At 57.4% G+C, this 21406-nt stretch overlaps 3 protein-coding genes across 3 annotated transcripts in view; 1 reads left to right on the plus strand and 2 right to left on the minus strand.

The window, feature by feature from the left end:
- VOLCADRAFT_90897 (uncharacterized protein) overlaps positions 1-9109 on the minus strand; it is a gene marked incomplete at both ends in the record, with an annotated part of 13325 nt that extends 4216 nt beyond the window's left edge. Inside the window, 11 exons of the mRNA XM_002950431.1 lie at positions 259-459; positions 752-886; positions 1195-1275; positions 1752-1811; positions 2635-2877; positions 3388-3435; positions 3975-4040; positions 5184-5277; positions 5783-5985; positions 7498-7530; positions 9008-9109. Of these exons, the coding sequence (XP_002950477.1) occupies positions 259-459; positions 752-886; positions 1195-1275; positions 1752-1811; positions 2635-2877; positions 3388-3435; positions 3975-4040; positions 5184-5277; positions 5783-5985; positions 7498-7530; positions 9008-9109 (1266 nt within the window). The remainder of the gene's footprint in view (positions 1-258; positions 460-751; positions 887-1194; positions 1276-1751; positions 1812-2634; positions 2878-3387; positions 3436-3974; positions 4041-5183; positions 5278-5782; positions 5986-7497; positions 7531-9007) is intronic.
- Positions 9110-10659: 1550 nt separating this feature from the next.
- Positions 10660-14321, plus strand: VOLCADRAFT_90898 (uncharacterized protein; the record flags this gene model as incomplete). The annotated part of the gene is made up of 7 exons (XM_002950309.1): positions 10660-10782; positions 11579-11713; positions 12076-12170; positions 12568-12583; positions 13087-13271; positions 13677-13953; positions 14268-14321. The coding sequence occupies 7 exons, from the start codon at positions 10660-10662 to the stop codon at positions 14319-14321; spliced, it is 885 nt and encodes a 294-aa protein (XP_002950355.1).
- A 2306-nt stretch (positions 14322-16627) lies between these two features.
- Positions 16628-20924, minus strand: VOLCADRAFT_60209 (uncharacterized protein; the record flags this gene model as incomplete). The annotated part of the gene is made up of 6 exons (XM_002950432.1): positions 16628-16949; positions 17455-17576; positions 18222-18416; positions 18648-18816; positions 20280-20515; positions 20841-20924. Coding segments are annotated over 6 exons (1128 nt in total), but the record flags the coding sequence as incomplete, so codon positions are not given.
- Between the last annotated feature and the right edge of the window lie 482 nt (positions 20925-21406).

The following is a 21406-nucleotide window of genomic DNA, read 5'->3' on the forward strand; positions in this document are numbered from 1 at the left end:
ACCCCCTCCTCCCCCTACCCGGTATCACCCCCTCCCCCTACCCGGTATCATCCCCTCCCCCTACCCGGTATCACCCCCTCTCCCTACCCGGTATCACCCCCTCCCCCTACCCGGTATCATCCCCTCCCCCTAGCCGGTATCACCGCCTCCCCCTACCCGGTATCACCCCCTCCCCCTACCCGGTATCATCCCCTCCCCCTACCCGGTATCACCCCCTCCCCCTACCCGGTATCACCCCCTCCCCCCCCCCTTTCGCACCTTGGCCACCGTCTCCCTGGCTCCCCGCATAGAGCCCGACGTGTCCACACACAACAGGATGGGTCCCCGGTCCGCAGTGGGCCTTATCTCCCGCCGCTCCGGCTCCACCTGCGTGGGGTACTCCCCCCAGCCGTCCCGCTCGTAGGTCTGGAGAGCCTTCTCGGCCAGGCGGGCGTAGAACAGCAGCTTGGCCTGGCGGACCTGGGGAAGGGGGGGAAGGGGGCGGGAGGGGCGCGAGAGGAGAGCGGGCTTCATGCAAAAGTCAAGGAAGGGGGATTTCGGGGGCCGGGGGGCCCCATTGGGGATGTACGGGGTTTGACGGAGGAAGTGGGGAGAGGAGAAAGTACGGGTGGTGAGAGAGTGACGTGCTGTGTTGTGTCGGGGAAGGGGGTTCGTAAGAGGACGGGGATGCATAACTCGAACTCACACAAAAACACACACGTACACACATACTCTCCCCGCTCGGGCCCCCTCCCCCGTCCGGGGTTCCCACCTGCCGCCCCCGAGCCAGCAGAGCCGCCTCCGCGGGCAGTAGTCTGCTGATGTCCTCAGAGCGTGTAAGGCCCCGGGTCTCTTGAGCCTCAAGTACGGTACGAAGGAGACCTGGCCGAGCATTCAGATCCAGATACTGCGGGCGGGTGGGATGAATGAATGGACGGAAGGGGGGGTTGACAAAAGGAAATCTGCCGGGCGGCCTAACGGACGGAAGGCCGGGCCTCCAGGCGGTAAGAAACACACCCAGGAAACACACAACACATTTCGCGGCCCGTACTCACGCACGTCCGCTCCCCGCACATAGCCTACACCAACAAACCTTGAACTACTCCACCTGCACACACCCCACCTCCACACAGTCGCTCTGGCTTCACCCCCACCACACACCTACAAACACACCCTCTCCCCCTCACCACCACCCCTCGACTCCCCCCAGCTCACCTGCACGGGCGCCCGCCTAAGCGGGCCCCATCCCCCGCCCCGACCCAGGCTGCGAACCAGGTCTCGGAGCTCCTTAAGGTCCTGACAGCCGTACATACGCGTGTGTACGGCGCGTGTACGGCAAAGGATGGGGAACACAAAACAAAGGCACGGTTACACGCGGGCTGTTGTTAGGGTGCACGATGCGTGTGTGTCTCTGTGTGTCTCTGTGTGTGTGTGTGTGTGTGTGTGTGTGTGTGTTTCGGCGGGAGGTGGGATAAGGTTTGGGTGGGTGGGGGGGGGGAGGGAGGCGGAGGGAATCATTTGCATTACATCTCCGTAGTATATCGGAGCAGTGAGGCGGCGAAATTTAGTGATGTTTGGGCTGGGCGCGGCGCACACTCATGCACACTCGCGCCATGTTACCGCCGTACTATTACCGCCATACTACACAGATACGCGTGATGGACAGACGGACGAGGTGACCAACAGACACAACGCATCTACTTATGTACGTACGATATAACGTAACCCTAATTATGTATGTACGGTAATCACGTACATACGGTAATCCGTACCTCAAGTTTGCGCCTCAGCTCGTCCAGCTGCGCCCAGCCCTGTCTCTTCCAAATGCTGCCCTGCAGATCGAATGGAGGCGGGACAGAGACAGAGGGTAGGCGGCGGTGGAGTGGGGTGGCGGTCGCGGCCTAGTCAGCGATGAGGTGAGGCACTGGAGCCCGGACGAGGTTACAGGGGCTGAGGGGTGAGGGGGATGTCGGGAGGGGAGAGTCCAGGGCGCTTCAGTTCGTTTCAAGTCAACTCCGGTTCAGAGGCCACACCAGGTTAGTGGTGTCCAGATTAGGAGACACGGACAAATCGGGACAGGTAGCGGAGGTAAGGAGGGGTGGGAGAGACGGTGCGGGGGCAGCGGGGGACCCTTCCTCTCCCCCCACCCCCCGGGGTCGGGTCAGGGGCGGAGGTAAGGAGGGGTTGGGAGGAGGAGCACATGCATGTTTACCAGCAGCTTATTAGCAGCGAATTAGTCAGATTTCCTTTGTTCCTTCTTACTTCTGCCGCCAGCTAGGCCGGCGTATAGAATTTTCAGCTTTAGCTTCATTAGCTGATTTTGTTTCAACTTAAGTCAATTAAGGTACCTTTTGCTCTTCGCTGCCTTTACACTTTTAAGACAATACGGGTGCGTGTTTTCTGCTTTCTTTCCGTATCCTATTTTAACCTCGGCGGCTAGGTAGGTAGGCTTGCGCTATTTATCTTCATGACTACGTCACACTGCGAAGAGTCCTCCTCCTCCTCCTCCGCAACTCGCGACTGGTTAGTTGCTTCTAGTTACCTAGTTGTGCCGTATCAGAGTCTATGTCCTCCTTCATCAGCAGCATCACCTTCACGCGTTCCTTCGTGGTTCGTCTTTCCCCCCACCCCACCCCCCCACCCCCCTAACCCCACCTCCAGATCGAACCCGTCCGCCCCCAGCAGCGCCTCCAGCCCCTCAAACGCCCTCCCGGCGCGACCCAGGGTCTCCACGGGCGCCTGCCACTGCCCGTACAGTTCCTTAACCAGGGCAAAGGCGGTGGCCTTCTCAGGGGAGGCGCCGGACGCTGAGGCGGCGGCGGCGGCGGCGCGGAGCCGCGCAGCAGTGACCTCTGCGGGAGACAGTACGGCAGGCGCGGCGACGGCCTTGCCGCCATGCTGCGAGGGCGTGTGGTGGGGTTCGTGTCATATCAGTGAAGTGGGGCTGCAAGGGGTTGGGGATGGCAAGCAAAAGTCAAAGAATCAACCGACGGGTATGTGAGCAAGAAGGCACACGATGGCGTCGAAGGTTAGGGCGTGTAGTGGGTGTGGGTGTGTGTTCGAGGAGGGGATAAAGGGGAAGATATTGCAAGCAAGTCAAAGACACGAAAAGAAACAACTGCCGGCGGCGGGGTGGAGGTGCGCAAGTCATGTCGGCACATGGGGCAACTGCAGAGGCGGCGGCACGGGGCCTGCAGCTGGACTTGAGGAGGAATAAGACAGGAGGGGGAGAGGAGGCGGAGGAAACGGATGTGACACGCCTCTCTCTCGCCACCACCTCTCCGCCCAGGGTCCTTCTGTCCGTCCGTATGTATATCTCACCCGCAGCACTTTCCCCCCGCATCCTTTCCGGAGCATCTCGACATGGCGCGCCAGCAACAACCCCCCAAGACACACACGTTCACTCACCCCGTGGCCCCCACCCCGCGTGGCAGCTCGCTGGGCCTCCTCCTCAGCCTGTGTGTACGTGCGTATGTATGTGTGGAGCGGAGGGGGGGGGGGGAAATGTAAATGGGGGGGTGTGACAGGCCATGGATAAACTTGAATGGGGTCGGCGGCTTCCGTGAGTTCAATATATCCGGGGCCCCCAGTCCGCTACGCCCTTCAGCTGAATTCACCGCCGCAACTCACCTCGGGGCAGCTCGCCAGGCGCCCCTTCACTTAGCCGTGTGGCCGGCTTCGTTTCATCCTCGACCAATTTCAACGGGCATTCGCTCTTTAAATCCTCCCAACCACCTTCACCTTCATTCACCGGCCACGTTCATCCCCTGGGCTCACAGCCTCAGGTTAGCGCGCACCGGAGTCCCGTCCCGTCCCGCGCAGGACAGGATACACCGCACACCACCACCCTGGAGCTGAAACCAGGAAAACCCGACACCTGGAAAAGCTCTAGCCCTAAATTTACTTAGGGCTTATAGGGTGTTAAACCCTAAGAACCCACACAGCCAATCGACCCACACACAGTCCCCACCCCACCCCACCCCACCCCACCCCACCTGGAGCTCAGCCGCGGTCTTGAACACGTTGCCGTGGATGTCCTTCTCCCGCTCCTCCTTCTCCTCCTGCGGGTGAATTGCGGCGGTGTGATGAGGTGGGGACGTACATACAGGCAGGCGGCTGGCAGAGGTTAAGGCCTGACTTCTGCTCCCAGTCGACCCAGTCGACCCGGGTTCAAATCCGCCTGCCGGCTCCTCGGGTGTTTGAGGAGTGATGAAATGGGAGGTGGCCCCCCATCATATGGACGGTGTAGGACGTGATAATATCAACTTGCGAGCTGACCAGGAACTAAGTTGATGCGCCGTAGATCCGCTAGATTTGGTTGGATGCTGGTGGTGAGTTGCCGAACCCAACGAATACATTCTGAAGTCGGATGGGGTGACGGATTAGGGTGCCCCTCTAGCAGGGGAGAGCAGGGACTGCCCCGGGAAAGGGGGCCGCTGGCGAAGTTAACCACCCTGTAACATACATACAGGAATACGGGCGAGAGGTGGGTAGGGTAGGAGGACCGGAACAGCAACACCAATAAAAAACCACATAACCTGAGCCCTTATCGCCAATAGGAATTCAGGAAATGCCGAACATGGAATGCGGAGCACTCGTTATGAAAACACGGGCCGTTCCATGCAAGCTGCATGGAGCCTTGTGGCAAATGCTAGAGGCCTCAATAACTCAATAAGGGCCGGAATCGGTTCACTGGGGCCTTCTTCGTACACTTCCTTGTGTGTCCTTACCCGCACATCGCTTCCTCATAAACCCCGCTACCGTTCCATTCGCTGCTGGGACTTTGGTCTTCGGTACAACGTCTGTACGACTGTATGTACTTCCCTCCCGACCTCCCTTCCTCCACCCTGCGAGCTCCCTAGCCGAAACCCCTCTCACGTCGTCAACATACATACATACATACATACATACATACATACATACATACATACATACATACATACATACATACATACATACATACATACATACATACATACATACATACATACATACATACATACATACATACATACACATGTGTTGTACTTGGTCCCTTTTCCAACTTGCGGCCCCTAGGCTGTTGGGTCCTCTCACGGCTCGTATGGGCCCCTGTGTTACACACACCTCTGTCTGGGTAACTCAACCGAGGTGTAACACAACACAACACACACACGTATGGGCCCCCCACGTATACGTACACACACACACACACGCACACACACCTCAATGCCCGCCAGCATTCTGTGATATCGCACCACCGTCTCCAAAACACTCTTGAGCAGCGCGTCACGCACAGCGGGGTACTTCTTACACAGCCTGAAGGGGGCCCCCGGGGTGAGAGGGATGGAAATACTGCGAAATGGGGAGAAATCTTCAAGGTGCAATGAAGCTGGGCGGGGGGGGGGGGAGGCAGGCGGCGGAGAGCATCAAGAGGACTAGGAAAATAATGCGGTCCAAACATCGGTTGGTGGCGGGAATGACCCAATAATAAACTACGAACGAACAAACGGACGAGCACGGCTCCATTCATACACTTTACAAATGGAAACATCAACTGCCGAGCTCCGAATCCCTTAGAATGCCTTAGACCGGCGGATTATTAGACACCATTTTAGCGACCAGAACCTCTTCCATTTGAACGCAAGACCGAAAAACCAAGGTTTCCCCCTAAACTCCCCGAATCCCCCCCTCGCCCAGCTCTTTCCCATCCCAGCCCTAAATACCTTCCTCTCAAGCACACATACACGCGCGCACACGCAGACACGCACCCACTTCGCGCCGGTTCCCGTAACGCGGCTCAGGTTTTAATTGAGTAACACACCTTCCCACACCCAGCTTGGCCAGCGCCCTGATCATCATGGTCCGCAGGGGCTCCTCGGGCCAGGACAGCAGCTCCAGGGGGGAGTGGGCGCATGCGGCGGCGAAGTCATCTCCCTCGGCCACCAGCTGCTGAAGGGTGGAGTCGTCCGGCAGCAGACCCCGGGACAGAGCGGCACTCCACGCAGCTAGGCCGCGAGAGGAAGCCTGTGTGTACGGCGCCGCGAGTAGGGGAGGAGTCGGGGGGGGGGTGATGAGGATGAGTTACATGGGCACAGCTCACAATCATTGTTTTGGAAATTTAATGACATTTTCAAATATTTAGGGGGATACAAAATGCACAAGGTGGTTAAGAAAGAGCTAACGAAGGTAGACGTGATGATTCCGAGGGGGGGAAAGGTGGGGAAACGCATTGGACTTGGGGAAAGGGTTTGGACGAGGCCGGATTTTAGGGTGTTTAGGAATGCGTGTTCGCGTATATGTTTGTGTGTATGTTTGTGTGTCGGTAGGCTTTAAAAGATTGTTGAAGTACAGGGTGAGAAGAAGGATCAGCGCCAGGACAAGGTTGCGGCGTTGAGGAGGTATATCATATCAAGGAGGTAAATCTTCAACTGATCCTCCAGCACGCTGAAAAGGCTGAAGTGAAGGCGATCCCGGCACGGTACGGCACTGCACGGCACTGCCAGGTGCAGGTTGGAGGAGAGCACGGCACGGCACGGCCACGACAAGACACAGATGCGGATTGCGGTGACCCTCCACGTGAGTGCGTGGGTGAGTGAGGGGGGCGACGAGGAACTCACAACTTCCCGCTGACCCAGGTGACCCACGTGCCGGAGGATGTGTTTTCGGAAGAAGTGTTTTCAACGGGTTCATTGGAGAAAGTAGCAGCAATCGGTAGTAACAACACAACTCGGGTTTAAAGCTATTGGTCGTTGGGGGTTCAAAGGGTTTAAAGCTAATCGAGTTGTCTTTGAGTTTTGCGGTGTTATTACGGGTTGGTTGTCAAGGGCGGACATGAATGATGGTGGGTGGGGTCAATAACCTCTTCCAGCCTGTTGTTGCCGCGGCTGCCGCGGGACCGAAGGAATCGTTCATGCAATTTGCAACCCGCACTTAAACAATGCTGCTGGACTGTAGTCGCGGCAGGTCGAGTAAGCTATGAAGGGTTGGTGACGTGGACATCAATACACCGTGTCAGGGAGCTCCTACCGGGGTCAGGAGTCAGAGACAAGGACTGGAACCCAATACACGGTTTCCAGTTTCGTGGGATGCTCGTGGTAGTCCTGGTAGCTGGAAGGTCTGGCCGCTGGAAAGGAATGCGCCGATTCGATACCTCTTCGTTAGATCCCTTTTGCCTTCGCCTGCATCATCCCGGGGGGCATGGTGGCGACTGCTGGAACTACGTTGCTGTGTCGACCCATCTGCCCTTTTTGCGCAGATCGCTGGGACAAAGTCCCGGAAGGAAAGGTTGCCTGCTGGCCCTCATCCTCTCACTCTCAATTCACGGACCCGCTGCCAATAAGCCATGTCCATGATTCCTAATGTTTTCCATGAATTGTAGGGATGTGGCGGGATATGCCCATGCTGCCGCATGCATGTCAGTGTGGAAGCCACAGAGAAGCCGTGCTTTGTCGGAGGAAGCGATGGAGTTTTGCGCTCAAACGGAGCGGTGGGGTTAGGGAAAAGGAGAAGCAGGTGGCGAAGGTGATGAACGCGCACCTGAAGGGCCTCGGCAGAATCACCGCCAGACGTCTTGGCACGCACGTGAGCCAAACGAAGAAGCCATGGCAGGTGCGTGGGGCTGACCTCCCCAACGTTGCCCAATCCATGCAATAGTGAAGCATGCTGAACGCCGTGGTTTCCGGATTGCCGTTGACTGAGCAAGGTATTTTCAATTGGAGCCAATACTGCTGGACAGGAGATCGGTCTGTGACGTGCGGCCTTCCAGCCTGCCCGCCTGGTGAGCGGTGCGACATTAATGGAAAGGGGTGCGTTCCGGCCTAACCGATGGCCCTGAACTGGTGCGGACAGCGGCCGCATGGCGAAATTGGACATGTCACGTCACAGGGAAACTCGTTCGGCCTTCAATCGGTCGACACTACGACAATAGGTGTCAAGAGATAGCGTTCAGGCGGCTAGAGAAAACAATCACGGCATGAACTGGACGTCTAACAATAAGGTTTTGGCAAATGACTTTGGAAGGCCAGTTCCTTTGCAACAACTGCAACCAACTAAAGTGACGGAGAAGATTTTGAGCAGATCCGTACTCCGGCATCTGATGGGACGACAATTCACCAGACAGGTCACAAACAGTACTCTAGAACCTCTTTGGAATTGTTGTTATGCTGAAGGCCGTAGATCCGCGTCCCATGCGACTAAGAGGTTAACCGATCGTAGGGGTGCAGCCTTGGCAAGGCAAGGGTCTCTTATGTACGTGTCCATGCATACCATAGACATAAACTGCACAAAACAGTGGTAATTATTATGTGGGGAAGGCTTGTCAACACACCAGGACCAGAATCTTGAAAACGGAAAGGTATGCAGCCAAGTTGAGCCATCCTCTGCTCGGAATTTGTTCATAAAGTCATGAAAATAACGTGATTTTGCTTCGGGACATAGAGTTGCATCACCCAAATGACTGGGAGCTATGGCTCACGGGGATGGGGAGGGGACTCGTCTTTAGATCATATAAACAATTTTCACGCATGACCTCCAGTGATCTTTACATGCGCGAAATAGCATACCTTCAGAAGCAGAATTCCTTGTCGACCTTTTTGTTAGCGGCGTAAATTGGCAACGCAGTCTCACGCGCTGTGCCGTGACAAGGCAGGCCTCTTCTTCTTCCACTCTTCAAGCCCAAGGCTCCCGGACGTACGAACTATACCATTTCAGCGGTATGTCTCAAGAGCTCTAGGAGGCGGGAGCCGTGAGGCTTGCCTGACGGGAGGTCCATAAAGGTCGCGTGTCTCACCCCAAATCCCCACACCCACGGTTTAACGTCACTATCTCCCGGTAAAACCTTCCTTGCAGCTTGCGCTACTGTTCTTGTCCCGTGTTTGTGAGACGCAACACGGCGGATATTTGGATTGGGATATTGGGATGTGGGCGGATATTGGGATTTCGCTTTTAAAGGCCCCAACTGAATGGCCCATGCCCGGGGGCGCTGGGACTTTTCGCTGTGGTTGTGGCGCAATGGTTGCAATGGTGGCAGCAGATGCACACTACACACCTGAAGGTGCACCGTTTTGCCGTCTGCTCTCCGTGCTCCCAAGCGCGCTAACAGAGGCGCTGACTGTGCATGAAGCAAGTTGCTAATGCCAATGTTGCCCATGTTGCCAACGCTCAAAAGCCGTACGGTACGGGTCTAGCTGGCTGAGCAGCTCGTCGTCGAGCTCCGCCCCATCTGCCAGGTCCGCAAGCTGAATCCGCTGACCGTGGAAAAGCCGGCCAGGGGCGGGACACAGGGTACTTTTGCTTGCGCAAGGCACAAGAGGGTGGCGATGGTAAGCTCCAGTGGACCCCCAACCCGCCCTGCCTTGCAGGCGTAGAATGGACGTTTTAGGCGGCACCCTAAAAGGACAGTCATCTTGGGAAGGAAGGAACTTGTGCTCAGATGCTCTGCCTCCTCCCTCCACAGCCAAGGATAGGCGAGCAGCGGTTTTTACCTGCTGCTTTCCTGCTCCAGTTAAAAACATGTGCAGGTAACCTGTTTCGCCTCGCCTGCTTCGGTTCAGGGAACCGTGACACAGATACCAGGCTCCTAGCGGGTTTGCGCAAGATGTAACCGCTCGGAATCTTTTGTTCTGTGGTAGTAAGGAAACAAACATCCCCTTAGGCGATCTGGGCAGGTAGACATTGGCGGAGCATCCCGTCAATTCTACCCGCGGGTGGTCTTAGCCTACTGTAGGGAGGGTGGATTATTTTCCTAGGCAGCAAGGGCCCATGGTGCCATGTTCTCTTAGGTAGCCCGGGCCCATTATGTATGTCTGCCAGGTGGCTCGTCTTTTTGCCGTTATCGGGAGGAAACTGGCTCATAAGGACGTAGTTGCCCGGCGCAATCTCGTTTCGACATTGCAGGCTGTTACTCCGGGGATTCCCGCTGTTGGACGACGCTTTGGCGCAGTAAACGAACCAATCCTTAGGAGGTCCGCGTGTCGGCATAGACTTTGGCTACGCCGGAGCAAGGAAATAATAATTCTGTTTTGATTGATTGAGTTTATGAGGCTAAGTGCGTAACTTTGCTTTACGCGAGTCACGCGACACTTATCCAGCAGTTAGTGCAACTGAATGAACGGAAGAATCGAACCCTCGCAGCTTACCAACAGCATATCCCGGACGCTTTGTTGGCTGACATGGATCGTGCATACCATAGATCATTGCTAATTAATACAAAGTGGGCGTGACGGACATCATCGCTCTTCCGTCGAGGATTACTGAACATGCAAAAAGCGCAATCCAAAAATTGTGCTGTTTATTCGTAACAAAATGCTAGTTGTTACGTACCTGATATGAGTATGCATCTATCGCAACATTTGAGCATCCATGACTTGCAAATCAACCTCCGGAAGCAAACTAAGTTCTCTGCAACTGGTATACAATTACATGCATAATGTAGTTGGCATACATTTATATAGTTAGATTGTGTTCTAAAATTCGAACTGCAGTATGCAAACATGGAAACGGCACACTAGTAGTAAGCAAAGCCGGCGCATGTAGACAACTTACTGAACTCACCATCACGGCAAACGTATAAAAATGAGTAGAAATCCGGCCTTTTAATTTGCTCGACCTCGATCGAGCAGACTCCGTGCATATCCCTTCGGGCAGTTCTACGCTGCCATGGCGCGGGGACCAACAGGAGAGTCTAAATGCGAAGCTTGCATGAACAAACTCATCAATTTCTTTGACCGAAGCGTGAAGTACGTCGAGCCCTTCCTCGTCCTCTTCGCAATCACTCTCGTGTTGCTGGACGTCTATACATTCTTTAAGCATGTGGTACCAGATGTAGGTCTAAGGGAAAGGCATGTTTGGGGAAAGGGATGGCTTTTCGCTGTGGGATACACAGAACGCACGCGATACACAACGATACACACAACGCCGCCCCGGACTGGCTCATGTGTTCTGCTCGAACCTTCAATCATTGCGTCGCCACATGCCTTCTCGTCACAAGCGACACTCCCTAATCCAAACAACATCTCGCCCGACCTAAGGGAACACCTCTATTCCCCTGCCATGCCATTGCCCCCGCTTCACTCCAACCCATGTGCGTTGTCCCCCCTGGGGCCCCGTACGTCCATCCCGTACACGGCCATACCCACATAAGACGAAGGCCTGTTGGAACCACCCACCCCTACGGGGGGGGCCGACGACTCAGCCGCTTGCTTCCCCCCCCGCCTTGCATAGTGCGTTGCGTGCCATCCGTAACCCTGGGGGCTCCTTGCCGCTGGCCGCCGACAGCGACCCCAGCGACCCCCGCCAACCTCACCCCTCCATCCTCCCGCCCCTTGTCTGGGCCCCCTAGGGTTTCTGTTTTCCCCCTTCCTCCCGGGGACGAACCCCTTACCTTCCGTCTTGCCTAAAACCCCCCGTTGCCGTGTACTCACCATATGGCTGTTGCTACTGCTACTGCTACTGCTACTGCCTCCTCTGTCCGTCCTCCTCCTGTTGCTGCTGCTGCTGCTTCCGATTGATGGTTGTGCGTCCTCGCCGTTAATTTATTGTTTATTACTGCTATTACTGTCTCCTACATCACATTACTGTTATTATCGTCATTCCGTCATATCGCACCTTCCACCACCAGATACTGCACCACAGCGGCCGAGCCGTTGCTGGTGCCCACGTGGTTTGGTCGATGTGGCTGCTGTTCAACGTGTTTTGGAACCAGCTGCACTGCACACTGACCAGCCCGGGCAACACCCTGGAGGTGCAAGAGCAGGTGGGGGGTGAGTGGGTGAGTGGGGGGGAGGACGGGGGCTGGGGGGGTTAGGGTTTGGGGTTTGGGGTGGCTCGTACGACAGCGCGGGGAGGCCGGGGAAACTGATGCCGGTTGGGCAGGGTTCAGGGGTCGGGGATGTCAAGTCCACATCGGAGCCACAGGTAAACCCCAGGTGGGGCCTTGTGGTGTCTAACCGCACTCGTAAAGCGATGTGGGGTGCTACCGTGGGAGATCTGTTTGTCTGTATGTATGTTTCTTTGTAGGTAGACATGTTCACGAAATGGCGTTGTGCGCAAGTTTGCCGTCTGTCTGCCTGTCTGTATGTATATATGTATATATGTATGTTCTCTTGGCGCCTTCAGGCGCTTCAGTCGGCCATGACGTACGACTGGCGGTGGTGTCGTACGTGCAACCGGGGTAAACCCCCCCTGGCCCACCACTGCTCCGTGTGCAACAAGTGAGTTGCCGTACGTCGGGGGAGGGGGAGGGGGAGAAGGGCAAAGGAGCAAAAGAAGGTACGACTTATGTGGGTCGGGGGAGGGAGATAGACTCAGCCAAGGTTTGGGTCTAGGATCGTTGAAGTGCGGCTAATCCCCTCTCCCTCCCCCCTATCCATCCTATCCCACCTTGGACACCGGCAGCAGCAGCAGCAGCAGCAGCTCACTTGCCACTTTCTCGCACATGTGCCCCCCCCTTCGATTCCTCCACGTCCTCACTTCCTCCCCCCGTTTCCCCACCCCCCTTGAATTCCTCCGCGATTGCTGCTGTCGTGGTATCCCGTCGTCACATCACAGCCGCCCGGTGTCCCACCCTTCTTTCCATTTCCCCCCCCCCCCCCCATGTACCATGTGCAGATGCGTGCTGAAAATGGTGTGCGGAGCCGGGGGCCGGGGAGAGAGGGGGGAGTGGGGGTCCCCGCCGCGGGAAGGGGGGGCTGGCAAGGGTTTTTCTGTGTAGCCGGCTCGGCTGAGGTCGGGGGTCCGGCGGTGTCGCTGCTGGCCAGGTTGGGCCCTAGGTTGCACCTGCGTCTCCTGGTCTCGGGTGGTGGGGCGGATATTCCCCTGAGGCCGGGGAGAGAGGGCGGAGAGGGGAGAGAGGGCGGAGAGAGGGGAGGACATAGAGGAAGAACGACCTGAGCGGAAAGCAGCTCTCCTCTGAGTTCTGATGGGTCAAGAAAGATCCTCCGGAAGATTCTAAATCTCGGTCTCCTGGATCCGGATTTGCCGTATCCCTAAAGCCAATCTCCCCGACCCACACTTTTTCACACCCACCACCAAAGTGATTACGAGAAAAACCCCACATTCGAATCTCATGTCGTACGCAAAATTACCGTACCCCGCCGTACTGTACGGTACATGTCGTGCGTGCTGCAGGACCACCACTGCGTATGGATGGCCAACTGTGTGGGTTTTTACAACTACCGCTTCTTCGTGTTGTTCTTGTTTTACATGTGGGTGGGGTCGGCGTACTCCGCTGCGGTGCTGTGGCTGCATGTGCCCGTCATGTTGCGGCTGAGCGACCCGACGTGGGAGCAAGCGGGCTTCTTGCCCTTCTTCATGTAAGCGGGGGAGGAGGGGGGGAGGAGGAGGGGAGGCGAGGGTGTTTCCGGGCTGGGCTACCCAATGCCATAGTCAGAGAGGGGAATACCGACGACTCGGGGAAGGGAGGGGGCAGGGAGGGGGCAGGGAGGGGGCAGGGAAGGGGCAGGGAAGGGGGAGTTTGTAGGCTGGAGGAGAGGAAGGGGCGTGTGGAGGACATCTGTCGCGGAAGGAAGGGGAATAGACAGTTGGTCGATTTGGGCGAGGAAATATTGGTACTCGGACCGGATAAGGCCCACAAAGCTCTCTCTGAACGGTTTCGGAGCTCTGCTTTGGGCAGTAAAAAGCCCTCGCCTCACACTCCCCCCTTTCACCCCCACTCCTGACTTCCCCAAACACATACATACATACACACTCGTACACAGGTTCGTGTTGTCGTGTTCCATCTGGCTGGCCATGTGTGTTTTGCTGGGCTGGCACGTGTGGCTGGTGCTGACCGGTCAAGGCACCATCGACTACCTGGACAATGCGGACCGGGCGGCGGAGGCCCGGGCGGCGGGGCGGCGGTGGAGCAATCCGTACCACCTGGGGCTGGCGGCGAACTGGCAGGAGACCTTCGACGTGCGGGGCAGGTGGTGGTGGCTGACGTGGATGGCGCCCAGCAGGCGGAGAAAGCTAGGGAATGGATACAACTTGAAAAAGGTAGGTGGCGTTGTGTGTGTGTGTGTTGGGGGGGGTGAGGGGGTTGGGGGTGAGGGGGGAGGTGTGTCTTAAAAAGATTGTTGTGATGTGATGTGACGTGCACGCTGCTTTGCTGCTGTTGCCAGCACTGCCGCCAGGCGTTTCTCTTTCATCATTATTTATTATTAACAAAATGTTGAAAAATCTCAATGTCGTTAATTTTCCCGTTATTTTCGTTGATGTCGTTACCACTGTCGTTCGTTCGTTCATTTTGATAACAATTCATTTTCTCAGGCTGGGAGCCCCCCTCGGGAGCTGCTGGACCCCCCCCGCAGCAGCAGCATGGCGGCGCGCCTCCAAGCGGTTTGATGACTCTTTTGAGACTCTAGACGCGACCAAAATAGAAGTTTAAGAACACCCAGCTCCCAGTGAGATGAGATTGCGACGGGGAGAGCAGACCATTGCGGTTTGTTGGAAGCAGGAGCAGGAGCAGGAGCCGGAACAGGAGGGGAGGGGTCTCCGGTAAATCGCTGCTGCTCCTCAGCGTCCCCGTCAGACTCTCCTGCTCCTGGAGCAACAAATGCAAAGGGGATGAAAGGGGAGTAACGACTTGACGTGGCTTCCAAGGAAAGACAGGGAGCGACACCGCCTACTAGGGGAGGGGAGGAGAGAGGAGGGCGTGAATGAAGGGCGAGGGCAAGCAAGCGTTGTGGGCGAGGGGGGGAGGGGGCACTGAAAGCTATTTAGAAGATAGTTTGCCTATAGTATGAACCTGTTATGGAACATGTGCCTGTTGAGGTGTGAAGTGCGAGCGTGGTGGTGGATCCAACGACGAAGACCTGAGCCCAGTAGCAATCCTCGAGGCCTTGTCGAGGGCATAGAAGGGACAGGACGAAAGGATGGGGGAGGAGAGGGGGGAAAGAGGGGAAAAGAAGCGGAGATTGGGGGAGAGCGGGAGGTTGCAAGATGATGTTGATAATGAGGAGGGGGAGAGAGAAGAGGGAGAAGAGGGGGAGAGGGTTTCCGTGCGCACTTAAGTACCCGCCAGTGAATCACGAGACTGGAAGCACTCGAATGTCCTGGAGCCGATATGATGACGATGATGATGATGATGATACGTGATCATACGTACCACATCATGCATTTCAACGATCTTCAGCGCCGCAATCCACCTCCTTTTGGCGGGAAGAGAGAAATGTCGGGATGTGGACGGATTTGGTGTGGAGTGGAGTGGAGTGGTGGTACACTGGAGAATAACTTCAGACCTAAGCGAGCTCTGAATAATCTCTTCTTGATAATCACCAGCGACTTGTTAGTAAGTCTTTTCCAATAAAAGTCTGTAGTCGCAGCGTAAATCGATGTCGATTACAAGGGTGACGGGTGATGGGTGATGTCGAGAGCGTCCAGAAGGAACTCAAGGTGCCATAGTGGCAATGAAGCTGAGGGAGTGGGCGGCTGGTGAGAACGTACCACGCAGACAATGAAGGCACCTAAAGTCCCGAACAGGAGTAGGACCTAAAATTGTACGCCTGTATGTATCCCAGCCATGTATATCACATAGGGCCACGTATACCACATGTACCATAAGTGTACGACAGTGCATCACGGCAAGGAAAGCGGTATTCGCCTTGCGGTTGAAGTTCACGTCACTGGAGATCACATAATAAATTTAGTATTGTTTTCTGTAGCCTTTTCCCCTGGCTAGGCAGGGGCAGGCGGCCCGAGCGACAAAAGGAAACAAATCAGAATGGTATTGAAAACATGTGGCATTCATTGGTATGAAAGAATAGTGACCGACGTGAAGATTATTATTATGACAACGTTGGGTTGTTATGAATGGATGTCGGGACCTGCTGATGAAGCGCTGTTGAGTGCGCAGGGGGCCGCTGTGTGGCGCACGCAACGGTTGTAACAGCGAACACACGTAACCGGTGATCACCGGAGAGCAACGGAAACACCGGACGGATGGACGGACGGATAGACGGACGAACGTTCAGGAAGTTCATGGAAGAGAGCAGTGAAATTGCTCAGATTTAAAACATCGGTTCCAACATTTGCTCCCCCTACCTCCCGCAGCCCCCCATATAAGGCCCCCAGCTGAGCTCCGGGCAGGGGGGGTAAGAGGAGCGGACCTCCACCTCCACCTCCACCTCCACCGGTCATTGCGCTGATCAGTCAGCTGCTGCTGCTGCTGAACCGACTGGAACCAGCTCCGTGCCGTACACGTTCGTACACCGGCGGCATTCCGCCTGTGAGGTGACACAAAACACAACCCCTGCCCCTACCACCTCACAAAACACAACTCCCCCCCCTGCTCACCCCTCTGGCCCCCCGTCCTTGATACACATCACACGGACACCACTGCGGCCCGCTGCATCCTGCCGTACATGCTGATCAGTTCCGGAGCTGGCTCCAGACTTGGCCCCACGCCCTTCAGGGCAGTCTCCAGGTGCCGCATGGACACCTGAGATGAATAACCATCAACCAACCAACCAACCAACCCATCCGTACACAACATACAAACAGCCGCCCAGCAGATGAGTGGAAGGGAACAAGGAGGGCGCGGAGGAGGGGAGTTGCGCCTGTAAGTGTATGTGTGTGTATGTGTGTGTATGTATGTGTGTGTATGGGTGGGGTGGGGTGGGCGGGTGCCTTTTCAATTGGATCCGGATCTGTGATTCTTCGTCCTACTGGATTATATAGCTGGATAAAGTGGCACGCAGTACGATACACGCATACACACACAGTACATCACGCCACCCGCCAACCCGGGAGTTATCCCTCCCCCCCACACACATACATACACACACACATCAACCCCCACTCCATACTTCCCACTCGGGGGGCCCCGCACCATTTCCGTCCCCAGGTCCTCCTCCAGCGCAGCTAGTCCTGCCTCTTGTACGACAGCCGCCAGGTCAGCGCCAGTGTAACCTGCCGTACGGGTGGCCAACAGCTCAAGGTCCACATCATCCGCCACTGGGCAACGACGGAGTTGGACGCGCAGGATCTCCAACCTGAAATTGGGTGGGGGGCCAAAGGGTGTGTGTGTTAAGAGAGTGTGTGTGTGTGTATGTGTGAGCAGTGTTTTTTTTTCGTTTTGGGCCTAGTACCCTATAGTACCCTATAGAACTGAACTGGGTGTTTCTTGCGGTTACAATTCCTATTTGTATAGTCGCTGGGGGAGGGCTGCGCCCCCCCAGACCCCCCCAGACCCCCCCAGCATGAAGAAGAGCTGCCGCAGTTGCTGCACAACTCCCCTCTCGGACTTGCTGAGTGCTCTGTACAAAAGGTTGTCGACCGTCCGCCCCGTCAGCTGGTCCCGCTCGTGCTGAAGGGCCCGCGCCTCGTGGTTGCACATGGCTTCTTGGTGTTTTTTGGAGAGCTCGTGGCTTTTTAGCGTGGCCTGCCTGGCATCCATCGTGACGTCCCGCCGCCGGCTGAGTGAGCAGGGACCGCACCGGACACCTCCCCCTTCCCTCAACTCGATCACCCCCCCTCCCCCTCCCCCCTTCCCCCTACCTCGCGTCTCTGTCCGGTATTGGCACGTAGATGAGGCGGTCGAAGCGACCTGGACGCAGCAATGCCGGGTCCAGGCAGTCCGGGCGGTTGGTGGCGGCCAGGACCGCCACGTCGCCTCGCTCCTGGGGGTGTGTGCGTGTGCATGTGTGTGTATTGGGGGGGGGCAAAGAGGAGGGGGGGCAGGGGAAAGAGTTGTTGCAGGCACGAACACAAACTTGACACGGACACGGTGTATGCAGTACTGCTGTACATGCTACATCCGGTTGGGGACCGTACGGGGATCTCGGGAGGGGTGAATCGAAATGGTGCGGGAAGGGCTGCCGAAGGGGATGTCGAGCTAGCTGCAAGTACGGCGAGCGGGTTTGCAGGGACGACGGCAGCGGGGGCCGGGCCCAGTCTGATCGTGTCTGTGTATTGAAACCCCTCCCCTTTATCTCCATTGCCCTCTCTCTCTCATTAACATTAATAAATGTCACGTCATGCATCCCACCACCACTATCCCCGCACCTACCCGCCTCAGCAATCCAACCCAACCCACCACTCATCAGCCCCCTCGGGCGACCTCCCTCCCGACCTCCCAAAGCACAGTCAGCTGTTCCCTGATGTCCAAAAAATCCCAACATCTTACCTTATCGTATTAAGTGCTTGTGCTTTCATAGTACCCCCTTCCCCCTCGCTCCCCCCCTCGCTCCCCCCCTCGCTCCCCCCTTTGCTCCCGGGCCGCTGACCCCCCCTCCCCCCCAAACCCCACCGCTCCCCCAACCCACCCGCAATCCGTCCATCTCCATGAGCAGCTGACTCAGCAACCTCTCACTCACTCCCCCTGCTGCCCCCTCCCCCCCACCGCCTCCTCCTCCTGCCGCATCAGGGGCGCCCCTGGAGCCCACCAGACCGTCCAACTCGTCCAAAAAGATGACGGATGGGGCGGTCGCACGGGCCCGAGCGAATAACCCGGCCACGGCCTGAAGGGTGTGTGTGTGTGTATGTGTGTGTATGATGACAGCGGGGGGCGCAAGAAGTGTGTGTGGGGTGGGTGTGTGTGTGTGTGGGGGGGGGGGGGGGTTGGGGGGTTATGGAAATGAAAAGGGGAGTGGCGGGGGAGGGGCCCAGTCGCACAACGCATCCTCTTCGGGCGGCTCCAGGGTATTTCCCCTCCCCCCTCCAAACCCACCACAAATACACATCCCACGCACCTTTTCACTCTCCCCAACGTACTTGCTGACCAGCTCCCCTCCCTTGACCGCCAGGAAGTTGAGTCCCGCCTCACTCGCCACCGCCCGGGCCAGCAGGGTTTTACTGCAGCCGGGTGGGCCGTACAGCAGTACACCTCGGGGGGGTGCCGTACCCAGGCGGGTCAGGGAGCTACGGGGGAGGTGGGTAGGGAGAGAAAGGGAAGAGGAGGGACTCGTTGGATGGGGCGGGTGGGGACCGGGTGGGGGCTGGGGGGGGAGGGGGGTTTTGCGGTGAGGGCGACATCCTGCCACGCCACGTCCTCCACGACATATCACCTCACACCGCCGCTGTGCCCATAATCGTAAAACATACATACATACATACATACATACATACATACATACATACATACAGGCCGTATGGGATATAATCGCCATGTCGGCCCTGTCTGCCATGGAGGTTGGCAGATGCTGCCTGAGGGCAGCGGGCAGGAGGCAGGAACGAGCTGGGAGCCAAGGACCACAGAACCGGGAGCACGCGCAGCAGGTGCAGGTACCCGGCCCCAGACAGAGGCGGATAACAGACTTTTTCATCCAGGCCGACGGGGCGGGACCGCAGACGGGGCCTGCACTGAACGCGCCGGGGGTGGGACCCGACCACCCGATCCTGTCGGTTTCAGAAGGCGCACTGCGGTGCGCCGAAGCGGTGGAAATTATTGCCTAAGAGCGCTCTGAGCTTAGTATGTAGGGCAGGGCTCGGGGGGTTATAGGAGTTCAAGGGGGATGGGGGTTGGAGGACAAGGGAATAGGTGAGAGGGAACCCCGAGACGGGAGAGGGAGAGGAGAAGGACGGGGAATGGAGGCGGTCACGTCGTGCAGGGAAGAACCCTTTTTCTTCACTAGTGCCGCTCCGACGTTGTAGGGTGCTGGAGAGCCGGGGGGAGGTGGGGTCGCTCGGACAGGGGAGGGGGGAGATGGCGGTGAGAGCGCCAAAAGGACGTAGGTTTTCTGGTGTTTGGGAGGTTGAGGTCTGGTGGTGGTAGCGGGGCTCGGATGAGGGGGAGATGTGGCTCGATAAGGCTACTTCTCCCCTGGACCAGCCCAGGAAGGGACAGGTGGTGGAGGTCAGTTGTTTTAAGGTGGTTGCAAGACGTCTTGTGGTGTCGAGCTCTCTTAGCCTTTCTCTCTTGGAGGTTTTTTTGTTGGCCTGTTAGGTATATCAGGAGCCCTCCCCTGCCGGGACTGCCCTAACCGAATTTTTGTTTGTTTGTTTTCCTCCCTTAGGATCCCGTTTTCGTTGGTGGTGTTTTGGGGGGTTGTTTCAGAGAGCCTTTGACTTTGCCCTAGCTGAGACTTGTGGACTCGCTCTAGCGGGACCTGAGAGCCCTTCGTGGTGTATTCAATGCAGCGCCATCCCCGGATGGAGGGGCTGCGGAGTGGCTGCGTAGAGTGTTGGCAGTCTGAGTCGGGGTCGGGAGCACACAAGACTAACCGACTTGTGCTGTGTCCCGACCCTTGCACTGTGTTTCGGCTTCGGCCCCCGGCTCTCGCAGCCCACAGTGTAATCTAAGTCATACATACATACATACATACATACATACATACATCAACCCAGTTTACCTAACTTCCACCCCAAGCAAGCTCACAACCCACCTCCGGGCCTTATGCGGCCACTCCACCGCCTCACGTAACGCCTGCTTCACGGAATGTAGGCCTCCAATGTCGTCCCATCGTACGGCAGGAACCTCAACCGCAACCTCCCGCAAAGCACTGGGGCGTACACGTGTCTCGGCTGTCCTGCGGGTAATGGAAAGAACAGTGGCGGTTGAGACGGTTGTGGCGGTTGAGACGGTTATGGCGGTTGCCGTAACCGTCACAACCAACTCCCACTTCCACATCTACGTCATCTTCCTTACTTGTTCATTCCTTTCAGACCACCTCTCCCCCCCTCCTGTCGCAAAACCCTTCCAGACTCCGACCCCCTCCTAACCCCATCCCTGCCCCCCACCACCCCGCTAACTCCCCCTGGAGTTGGCCCTCCCCTCTTTTCGCAGCGAACCTGAAGTCCTCCAGAGTCACCACCGCCGCCTCCTCCTCCTCCTCCTCCAGGTCCGGAACTGTCCTCGCCCCTGCCCCTGCCCGTGCTGCTGCGGCTGTCTCCGCCCCCTGCTCCCCCCTCCGGCTGCCCCCCCCGCCCTCTTCCCCCCCCTGGACCGTCCTCCTCAGCGCGCACAGCGCCGCCTCGTCCACCAGTGCAGCCAGGTCCGCCGCCACAAAGCCATGAGCGGCGGCGGCGAGGGAGCAGATGTCCGCGGGCTGCAGGGAGTGCCGCACGGAGGCCAGCCTGAAGTGAATGAAGGTGGTGGGGAGGATGTGGGGGCAGAGGAAAGGGGGGTAGGGGAGCGAGACGGGAGGCTGGGAGGGAGACGTAAAGTATGAGCCTGATTAGGCTGGTAGCGGGATCACTGCTTCCCCCCTGCCCGTCACCACCTCTTCCCACGAGACCCCTACAGGGGGGGGGAGGATCTACAGCTCCCCCAACACGTGCTGCGAGGAGTGTCCCTCTCCCCCTCCCTCTCCCCCTCCCCTCTCCCCCTCCCTCTCCCTCTCCCCCTCCCCCTCCTCTCTCCCCCTCCTCTCTCCCCCTCCTCTCTCCCCCCTCCCCTCTCCCCTCTCCCCCTCCCTCTCCCTTCCCCTCTCCCCCTCCCCTCTCCCCTCCCTCCTCCCCTCCCTCCTCCCCTCTCCCCTCTCCCCTCTCCCCCTCCCTCCTCCCCCCTTCC

The sequence above is a fragment of the Volvox carteri genome, assembly GCF_000143455.1.
Source record: "Volvox carteri f. nagariensis unplaced genomic scaffold VOLCAscaffold_18, whole genome shotgun sequence".
NCBI lineage: Eukaryota > Viridiplantae > Chlorophyta > Chlorophyceae > Chlamydomonadales > Volvocaceae > Volvox > Volvox carteri.